The sequence below is a fragment of the Protobothrops mucrosquamatus genome, unplaced genomic scaffold (assembly GCF_001527695.2).
Source record: "Protobothrops mucrosquamatus isolate PMUCROS unplaced genomic scaffold, P.Mucros_1.0 scaffold455, whole genome shotgun sequence".
Lineage (NCBI taxonomy): Eukaryota > Metazoa > Chordata > Lepidosauria > Squamata > Viperidae > Protobothrops > Protobothrops mucrosquamatus.
Window position 1 is genome coordinate 267,222 of NW_015386778.1, and position 10,881 is coordinate 278,102.

General features: G+C 37.3%; 1 protein-coding gene across 2 annotated transcripts; it reads right to left on the bottom strand.

The window, feature by feature from the left end:
* Positions 1–852: 852 nt before the first annotated feature.
* LOC107287917 (F-box only protein 36) lies at positions 853–8,318 on the bottom strand. 2 transcript variants are annotated; one of them, XM_015816476.1, is made up of 4 exons: positions 8,170–8,318; positions 7,657–7,765; positions 1,359–1,531; positions 853–1,104 (listed from the first exon to the last, which is right to left on the bottom strand). In XM_015816476.1, exons 1-4 carry the CDS (start codon positions 8,263–8,265, stop codon positions 940–942), a joined length of 543 nt encoding a protein of 180 aa, XP_015671962.1. In that variant the 5' UTR covers positions 8,266–8,318; the 3' UTR covers positions 853–939. The 2 variants fall into 2 exon arrangements, with proteins under 2 accessions (XP_015671962.1, XP_015671961.1); XM_015816475.1 differs by having other exon boundaries at positions 853–1,119.
* Positions 8,319–10,881: the final 2,563 nt, after the last annotated feature.

Below are 10,881 nucleotides of genomic sequence, written 5' to 3' on the forward strand. Positions count from 1 at the left end.
ATGCTTTCTGTTTATAAGAAATGCAGGCCTTTTGTTAACTACTTTTTAACCTTGTGTTTTGATTTTTTTATTACTGTATTATCAGCATTTGTTTCAATGTAAATAAAGAACATTTTTGTTAATTTCAGCCATTGGAAGATTAAACTGAAATCTAGTCATCTAAATATTGGCTCATTTTGGTTTTTTTTTTAACTTCTGGTGTAGAAATGTATATGGAAAATAATTTATAGACTGATAACATATCAATTGGCAGTTTATATAATTTCTTGTTTTCTGAATAATTGTTCTCCTTTCTAACCAGGGGAGATGATACAACCATTGTATGTTGAGTTGTCCTGCTTTAGTGTATAATGTTTCTGTTTAAAGTATTGATCATAATGAGGGGTCCTTGGTGCTCTCCGAGCTTGCTTGTTTTCTTGCAGATGTTTCATTACCCAAGCTAGATAACATCATCACTAGCACTGATGATGTTACCTAGTTTGGGTAATGAAATGTCTGCAAGAAAACAAGCAAGCTCGGAGAGCACCAAGGACCCCTTATGTCAACCCTGAGCTACAAATATTCTCCTTTATTAATTGAGCATAATGTTTTTAAATATTAATTATAATTAATTAGACTCATCATTATTTAACTGGGAAAATCATTTCTCATTTAACTGGGAACTAAACACAATAGGTTATCATAATCTGACACTCTTTAGAGTATGAAACTGCATCTCCCAGAATTCCAAGCCAACACAGCCAAAGGATAAAAATTCTAAGTTATAATACAAGCATCTGAAAAGAGGAATTGATGTATCTTGAGGAGCATATACAATAGAAGAGCGAAGAAGAAAGAAGCAGAAGCCACAGATGCTATGAAACATTTATGGCCCAGTAATGTTATGCAGTCTGAATAGTAGTCTTTATTAAGAAGAAGATATAATATAAACTCGACATTTTAGAAGAATGTGGTGTGCCTTCTCTGCATCTGTGTCAGATAGCCTTTTCTTTGATGTAAATTCCTTTGCTTTTCATAAGCTGGAAATTTGGCTGACTGTAGATCAAGAGTACATTTATCTTGCAATTTTTTTATTCTTTCCCAAAATTCATCCGTGTTACACAGCTGAAAGATAAATATCTACAATCCTTATTATATTCTACTTATGAGTAAATCAAATTATCATCTTAATCAAAATAGATTTTTATACCTCATCTCCATTGCATTCTTAATTTTTTCATATGTCTCAAAGCTAAGTGTTTTCTCTTTATACATAGTAGTGTGTTAGTTGACTTATAACCTCTGTATCACACCATATAAATTATAGACTATATATTATGGCAATTATTTAAAACAGCAAATCCAATGAAAGTTGTTACCTGCTGAAACCTTTTGCAGGTTTTTGACAACTGTTCAATATCCTCCATATTAAGAAATGACATGATATGAACAATCAAATTTTCAGGCATTCGAACTAAGAAATCGTAGTGTCCTTGACACAAGTTGAGAGTGTACTTCAGCATGTTTTTCCCCAAAATGCTTTGAACTTGCTCTGAATGAAGTAAGTAGAGGGAAAAAGCTTTTAGCACATGTGCTGCAAGAATAAACACTACTAAGGTTGTATATTATGCTTATAGCAATATAATGCAGATTCATACTCTTAATAATAAAGGTCATTGCAAAACACTGATCACCTCATAAATTGTAGAGAATAGTTGCTAGATGGGACTACAACTGTACTGCGTTGTTTTTTTCAACTTTGATATGTTAGCCTTCCCAATTAAATATCTACATCTGAGGAGAAATAATTTGGAAAAAGATGCCATAAAGAATAAAAAAAGAAAAACCTTTACTGTACTAAAAGAAGATGGAAGGCAGCAATAAAACTTGATTGTATTTACTGAAGAGTAAGATTCATGGAACACAATGAGGCTTCTTTTTGAATGGAGAGGGTTCTGCTAGCAATGATTGGAATTATTATTTGAGTTTGAGACAACCTGAAATTAGTGATATAAATTGAATCCTATTAGTGGGAAGGAATTAATTGTGAAGGAACAAGAATTCTGGAGAAACTAGGGTATAATCCTTGATTTAAGACTGCTTTTAAAGAATTAGATAGTAGAGCTGAATTTTATGAGTTTTATTTTATGTCTCAGCTGTGTCCTTTATGATTAGCATGATGAAATCTTGGTGTGTCACTTTAAAGAGAAAGTAACTTACAAACAAAATTATAATTTTAAATGGAAAGGAAAAAGTTGGAGAGCTGGCAAATTACATTAACTACAATTGTTTGGAAGAATTCTATTGTTACATAAAATCTTGTTTACATTCAATTGATCTTCTGAGTAAATGAGACGGAAGCTACCTTTTCTATGTCTTATCTGTGTTTTACCAATACTTGATAAAAAGTGGTGTGAAAGATGACACTTACGGTCACTTTTTACTATAAATACTCTAATAAATTTATGACTTATCATGGCAAAGAAATCTAAAGTATATTTAGTTACATATACATACCATGAGTGTATTTCAAGCAGATACTGAGGTGGAGACCTATCTTTTTAAATAGGTTTTTGACACCTAGTCAATCACTGATACTTTTATTGATAGTTTTAGCGTTGGATATGGTTATGCAATAGGGCATTTTTGTGTCAACATTTTATTGTACACAGACCAGTGTAGAATAAAATATTGGTGATATAAAAATTAAATAAAAACAAACATGCCAGATTGTCAAGCTTCATTTAGATTGATATGAACTAGAAGGCTTGAAGGTAGAGCAAGGACATAGCTCTTGATAAGAAAATTTTATTTCAGATATTAGAAAAGCCATTAATAACCTAGAAAAGTACCTGCTGGAAACTATAAGACTGAAGCCATTTATATACAGCGGGTGAACTTTGCTTTTCAACAGCATTTGTACTCAATGACTTATACTAAGAAGATCTTAAGATGATCTGCTAGATCAGACTCATGCAGTATTCTGCTGCCAGAGTGGCTATTCAAATTTAGGGGAGGCTATAGCATGAACGCAATAGAGCTCTCTTACTGTGTTTCAAGCACTATTATATTGAAAGACATAATACTGGAGGTACGGTTTGGATATAGGTAGCAGCTACTGAAAGCCTTGTTTTAAAGCCACTCAATATTGGTAGCCTTTACTAGAATAAAAAAATTATAGTAGAGGTAGTCCTGGACGTATGACCACAATTGAGCTCAAAATTTCTGTTGCTAAGTGAGACATTTGCTAAATGAATTTTGCCCCATTTATGACCTTTCTTGTTAAATGAATCACTGCAGTTAAGTTAGTAATGCAGTTAAGTGAATCTGGCTTCCCCATTGGCTTTACTTTTCTGGATGGGCTCAAGGTTGACTCAGCCTTCCATCCTTCTGACAGCAGTAAAATAAGGGACAATATATAATGCTTACATTGTAAAACACCCAGAAAGTGCTGTAAAGCTCTAGGGGGGTATATAAGCTTAAATGCCATTGCTATTGAATAGTAACTAAACACACTGTTGTAAATTGAGGACTACTTGTATTAGAAGAAAACTTGAAAGTCTTCTACAACAGCTTGCCCAATATAGCAATCCTATCCTGGATAAATGTCTGTTTAGTATTTTTGTTAGTGTGATGCAATTCCAAAGGTTAATTAGCCACCATGCAAAAAATTCTTTTATTTGTCTTGAATCTCCTGCTATTCCATTCTTTCGGATAACCTTATATCCTAGTATTTTGAGAGAATATTCATAGTACAGATTTGCAAAATTCATCCTTTCAGGAAATAACTTTCTGGTGAGCTCTAAAATGTTCCATTCCTCTTCAGGACACTGCTGTACTCACATCTTCCTGTCACACTAAAAAAAAGTAGCATTTCCAGGTTCTAAAGAAGTTGCCATATGTTTATGTATGCTTAGGTGTATTTGGAAATAGATCCTCACAAATTAAGAACCACTTGCTTTAAAGTCCAGAGAAAACTTCAATGTGTTTTGAAATAATATATACCTTCTGAAATAGTATGGGGTAAAGTTATGCAATAACATGCTATGGAAGAGCATGTGCCCCCAATGATGTCTCTATGGATTATAACCAATGCTTCTCAATGTACTGTACAAGTCAGCTGCTTCAACCCATCTGATGGCAGTTTTGCCATCAGATGGTTTAATACAATTGTTTGCTTGCAGAACAACAAATAGTTACTGGAAATTATATTCGTGTAAATCTGCCAGAACAAAACTTATTTATTTATTCAGATATTATTTAGATATATAAATACCAAATTCAGATAGTACCAAAGCCACCCAAGATACATTAATACAGTATATAAGTAAGATAGCATATTAGCACTAAGTAAAAAGTAATGTGCCTTGATCTTGATGAAAGAGAATGCTAATTCTGGATTGCCCCTGGGTAATTCATATGAAAGTTTTCTTCTTGTCCTTAGATAATTATGACTAAAGCATTTCTTGTACATAAGCGATACAGATATACATACAGCAGTACTTTTTAAATTCCATATATAAATGAATTTGTCCTGAAGTATAATTATGATATTTATCATGAAAGATTCAGGACTTTGCTTCAGTATATGTACTTAAGATATTTGCAATGATGAAAAGATTTCTCTATAGCAACCATCCCCATGCAGGTGTGGCACTAGTCATTAAGTACATACGCAGAACAAACAGCTGATTCTATATAAGGAATGAATAAGTGCCCCACAGAAACAAAGAGATAGAAAGAAATTAAATGAACTCTATGGGAAAAAACCTACTAACTGCTTCCACTGTACTTCATTAGTGTCAAGTAGTTCTTTGGAAGAAATAAGGCTTGCTAATATACTGTATATATTCTGTCATTACTTTTTTAAATTTTATTTATTTAATAAGATTTATATCATGGCCATCTTGCTATAGTGACTTTGGGTAGCTAATAACAGATGAAACATCCTATCTATATACTGCTAAAACTCCTTTAATTGGGCAAAACAGTGCATTGAGGGCAACAGTTTTTGAACATAGGCACCTCAAATGGGCTAACTTACAAAATGTCTCCAAAATCCAGGACCTGTGATGCCCAAAGAGATGAAACGTAGGAGAGTTGTGGCTGCTTTAATGCTGTTGGGCCACTGCTGTGGTCATGTGATCATTTTCAACATTCTGTGACAGTTTCCCAGCCACTCTCGCAATTTCTCACTCCCTCACCCAGCAGCAGCTTCTTATCTGACTGTTGAGGGAGGGAGGGAGAGAGGGAAGGCAGGAGAGAGGGAGAAACAGGAAAAAAAGAACACTACCACTCACTATTACTGCCCCATGCCACCATCATGGATGCCATCTCTGACTCATGTGGCACCTCTTGCACACTCCCAAGCACTCACAGACATCTGTTACCTCCTTCCGTGCATGCTCCCTGACACATATGCCCTCCCCGACACACAGGGCATCTCCTGCACACCTTCGCAGCCCCCACGCATTCTATCCGAACTACATGGCACCTGTCATGCGCCTCATACACCCTTACCAACTCATGTAACCCACCCATGTGCCTTCCCTAATTCATGTGGCATCTTTTGTGCACACCTGTGCACCTCTCCCAACCTGCATGGCACTTCCCTATGCACTCCCTCACTCACTCCCCCACTCAGACGTAGCCACTTACCTTCTTTCTGTCCTTGGTTAAGATGGCAGCGCCTGGATCAGCTGCGGTTGCATTGGCTCTCGAAGGTGAAATGTTTTTGGAGGGATATAAGGGATATAGGCCACATGATTGGGGAGGTTTTGATGTGTTTGAGCAACATAGTGGGACTAAGCTAACATACGACCGACAATCTTTGCTAGTATGGCGAGTTTTTAGCTGTTTCGGAACTGTTGGTGAGACCGTTAAAAGTCATTCGCACTGTTTGAAACTGTTCTGCTGGCAGCAAGATCTGACTGCTGGCCCAGCAACAGATTCTATTGCAAATCAGGGCTGTTTCCGAAGGAGACAGAGGAGGAGAGGTCCCTGGGCTTATGGAGTGAAGGAAGTGTATGAGGCTGTTGGCAGGCCCAGAGGATGGGAGAAAGGCTTTTGGAGGAGTTGGTGGCGGCGGCAGCATGCTCCAGGGGCAAAAGGAGTGAGGCCTCTTTAAGGAAAAGATGGATGAAACAGAATCAGAAAAAGGAAAGGAGGCAAGGTTGTCGTGCAGGAATACAAGCTAATTTGAGGGCTAATCTACATGGAGCTCCATTTGCATCTGTCCTGTTTGCCATCGTTCGCTCCCCAGAGATTAAAATGGACATTCTGAAACTTGAGCTGGCCACGAACAAGGAGTGTATATTGGAGGTGGTGACCCTTTCAGAGCTGTATGCAACGAAATTTCATTTTGATGTATGCTTATTGGTATACTTTCAAAGTGACAATAAAGTTATTGTTGTTATCATTATTATTATTGCTGGCTTCCTCTCTGACTTTCTCCATGCAAGCTTCCCACAAGGAAAGTAATGGGAAGGTGGCAGGAATTTGAGGGAGGGAGGGAGGGAGGGAGGGAGGGAGGGAGGAAGGAAGGAAGGAAGGAAGGAAGGAAGGAAGGAAGGAAGGAAGGAAGGAAGGAAGGAAGGAAGGAAGGAAGGAAGGAAATGATGGAATGACAGGGAGGGAGGAAGGAACAGTGAGAGGAAAGAAAGCAAGAAAGAAAGCAAGAAGAAAGAATGAAAAAGAAAGAAGGAAGGAAGGAAGGAAGGAAGGAAAGAGAAAGAAAGAAAAAGAAAAAAGAAAGAAAGAGAAAGAAAGAAAGAAAGAAAGAAAGAGAAAGAAAGAAAGAAAGAAAGAAAGAAAGAAAGAAAGAAAGAAAGAAAGAAAGAAAGAAAGAAAAAGAGGAAGGAAGGAAGGAAGGAAGGAAAGAAGGAAGAGTTTCTGATGCTTCCTGACAATTTCCCATATTCTCTTTCTCAGTTTAGGTAAGCAAATATCTCTGAAATCATAATCCAATGGGGCCTGAGTCGTCTAGTAATTAAATAAATACTAAAAACAACCAAGACCCAAAATTTATAATGGTCACCAAGATAAAAACAGATCTGACAAAGTAATAATGCCTCCCACCAAACCCCATGCCTGGGAGCACATCCAATTCTTTAAGGTATTTTTGAAAGGTCAGCAGAGTTGGAGCCAATCTTATATAATCTTTTTGCTGTTTCTTATACTACTAAACTAAAACATAAGGCCCAGATTTGCAAATTATATAAAACAGCTTCAGAAGAAATGAGGGTGGTATAAGAAGTGACAAGAATATGCAAAAGATAGGTCTTTATAAGTTCAGATGCTATACTTTATAGGAGAGATGAGATATGCTGATAAATGCCGTTTACATTTGTGTGTACTTTCAGAAGGTAAAATTTCTTTGAGTGATTTATATGGGAGGTTTGCCTTCTGCATCAATCCTAGTGCAACAAAAATCAAACCTCTGTGCTGCAAACAATAACATTAACAAACAATAACAAAGAACCAGTTTGATCTAATGGCTAAGGCATCAGGCTAGAAATCAGAAATCTGAGTTCTAATTTCGTTTAAGGAATGAAGTTCTGCCAAGCTGGCTTTGGGTTTTAAAAGTGGAACCTTGACTGTATGCAGTATGACTGTATGTGCATGCATGTATAGAGAGATAGAAAGAGGTACACAATTATTTTCCCACTTAATACTTGCTATGTAAGTGTTCATCCAATAGAAAATCTCTGTGTGTCTTCTTCAATTCCTTTGGAAAAATCTTTTCTTGATTAGGTCGGTAAGTAATTTGCCATGATCTCCAGATAACCTACAGTGTTGAGAATTTGAAAAAGAGTGTAGTAAGTTATTATCCCTTTCCCATTTTTGTCAATAATCTAAACATAAAGCAAGAAATTGAAAACATCATTTGCAACCATTTGTGTTTGAATTACATTGTGTAGGAAAAGAGAAGCATGGCACAAGAATGCTGTTATTTGTTTTTGAGTCCATGACTACAATTTATATATATAGATATAACTCTGGCATATCTGTCAGAATAGCTGTTTGGAACTTCTATCTCTTTTACTTGAGATTTTAGTCTCTTAACTGAGTTAACAGACACTTGACTATACAAAAGATTAAAAAGTGCAGCTTTCTCATATCTTCACTTTTTGGGGGGAAATATACAATAAAGGTTCTAATTTCAGAATAATAAGATCTATGTCATTTTACCTCAGTTTTTGTGATGGTGAAGTAGTGAAAATCTTTCTGGGGAGCGGGAGACTGAATTTGAACTTCACAAAGTTTCTCCTGCAGTAGTGAAGACATTCTGTGTCCCAAAGTTGCTTCTACACCTTCTGTAGAGCTTGAACTCAGCCTATTTTATATGCTCAAGAAATAAATGACCGGCTTGTGTTTACATTACTGAGACCAGTTTCTTTACCTAAGGAGGGCTCCGGTGAATAGTGTTTTCATCACCAGTTGGGCAATAGTAAAAACAAAAAAGAAAAGCTATGAGTCTGTTTAATGTTTGAATTTTAGAGGGGGGAGGAATTTAAGTAATACTATGCAGTAATAATTTTCCTTCCTTCCTCCCTCCCCCCCCCCCCCCCCCCCCCCCCCCCCCCCCTCTCTCCCTCCCTCCCTTCCTTCCTTCCTTCCTTCCTCTTTCTTTCTGCCTTTGAGTCAATCTTGACTCCTGGCAACCTGGATTTGTCAGCTTCCTTGGCATGCAGATTGCCACTGGCTGCTTCCTCAGCTGAGAAACAATGTTTGGCTCCAGGTTACCCAGTTCTAGGGAAGTTTATTTATTTGTCACATTTGTAGGCCAACTATTCAAAATGACTCTGGGTATGTACAAATTCAAAACATAAGTCAGACAACAATAAAAAAAATGAAAGGACCAACAGGAGGTAGCAAACAATGTACCAACAAAAAAATTGAACCCCATCATATCCTAGCCTAGCCCAATATCTGGGGAAGAGCCAGTTCTTCAAAACTCATCTAAAAGGTCCATTTCATTGGATAAAGTTGTACCAAATGTATGCTGAACACAGATAAAGCAAGCAAGCAGAAAGAAACCAGGGAAAGTTTAAAATCAATCCCCTTTCTTCTCCCCCCAAAACCACTTTCCTCTTCACTGGCCATGTTCCAATGACAAAATGGGTATCTTTGGTGGATATAACAGTCACAAGCTATTAAGACACTTTAGATGAGCAACTTTAGTATTTCTAGAAGCTGCTGTTGACTGCCATTTCAAAAGGGCATCAGAATAAGCCTAGAGAACATATTGTGCATTTTAGCAATGTTTAGAAGCATGTTTCAATTTGGCACTTTTAAAAATTGTATTTACTTTGCTTTCTAATTGCATTTCTGTTATTAGCCATTTTGAGGACTTTTTTTTGGCGGGAAAGGCCGAATACAAAATTACTAATAACAGTAATGGTTCTTTCCTCAGATATTATATACAGGTAGTCTTTGACTATGAGCACAATTGAGCTTGCAATTCTGGTTGTGAGTTATGATGATTATAAAGCAGATCACCATGTGATTGCACCCAATTTTATGAGATTTTTGTGATGGTTGTTAGTAAACTGAATTCATTAAGCAAACTCCTTGTTATTTTCCAGAAACCAGAAACAAAAATGTAAATTGTGGTCACGTGAGCATGGGTCACTGCAAACCATCATAAATGTGGTTATGGGACCACAGATGGGGTCTGGATGTCAGAATTTCCAATCTGGGTTGTAGGTAGGTTTTTTTGGGGAGGGGGTCCGTTTAAGCAACCGGTCATATATTGAGGACTACCTGTAATCATATCCCAAGGTGAACAGTCTTCTGAAGGACACTGACACATACGAGACTCTGAAGAGAGATCCCACCAGCAGTTACAAGAAAAAGGTCATTAATTTCTTGCAACAACTACTAAAGGACAATACCATCAACCAGCCACAATACTACCGTCTTTACCCTGGGGAAGACACGCCATGCGTATATGGACTCCCCAAAATCCACAAAGAGGGAACATCACTCAGACTAATTGTTAGCAGCAACAACTTGGTCACCTACAACATTGCAAAATATCTAGCTACCATACTAGCTCCTCTAGTTGGTAACACCACTCATCACATCAATAATTCACACGACTTCACCAGCAAGATTTGGAAAATAAAACTGGACGCGGATAAGACCATGGTTTCCTATGATGTGACTTCCCTCTTCAATTGCATTCCAACAAGTGAAGCTGTCACGGTAGCGAAAAAATGTTTGCTACAAGACAGCACCCTAGGTGACAGAACCAACCTCAGCCCAGACCACATATATGCCATGCTGAACCTCTGTCTGACCACTACCTATTTTTAATAGAGTGAAGGTTTCTACAGACAAAAACACAGCTGCGCCATGGGCTCACCTGTGTCCCCCATTGTGGCCAATCTCTACATGGAAGAGATAGAAACCAAAGCTCTAAACTCCTTCACAGGAATTCCACTCACTCACTGGTATAGGTATGTGGACAATACTTGGGTCAAGAACAAAACACAGGAATTGGAAGCATTCACCAAACATATCAACTCGGTGGACAGATACATCAAATTCACACATGAAGATGTTAAGGAAAATAGTCTAGCCTTCCTAGACTGTGCTGTATACATTAAGGAAGACAGAAGCCTTAATATTGAAATTTACAACAAACCCCCACACAGAAATCAATATTTACATTTTGATTCACATCACCCACTGGAGCACAAAATGGAAGTTATCAGAACCTTACACTACAGAGCTGAAGGCCTGCCCACCATCAAAGAAGGAAAAGAAAAAGAAATAAAACACATCAAGGAAGCCCTCAGAATGTGTGGCTATCTCAAGTGGCCCTTCATCAAATCTCAAAAAAGACCTAGCAAGAACTCCTCCATAATAGACAAAGAAAACAATAAATGAAGCAAC

Excerpts from the sequence above, each read along its gene's own strand:
- LOC107287917 (XM_015816475.1), bottom strand. The coding sequence starts at position 8,265 with ATGTCTTCACTACTGCAGGAGAAACTTTGTGAAGTTCAAATTCAGTCT. Across the intron at positions 1,532-7,656 it reads ATTGGATGAACACTTACATA|AGCAAGTTCAAAGCATTTTG; the intron begins GCAAGTATTAAG and ends TACTTCATTCAG. Across the intron at positions 1,120-1,358 it reads CCTGCAAAAGGTTTCAGCAG|ATATTTATCTTTCAGCTGTG; the intron begins GTAACAACTTTC and ends TAAGGATTGTAG.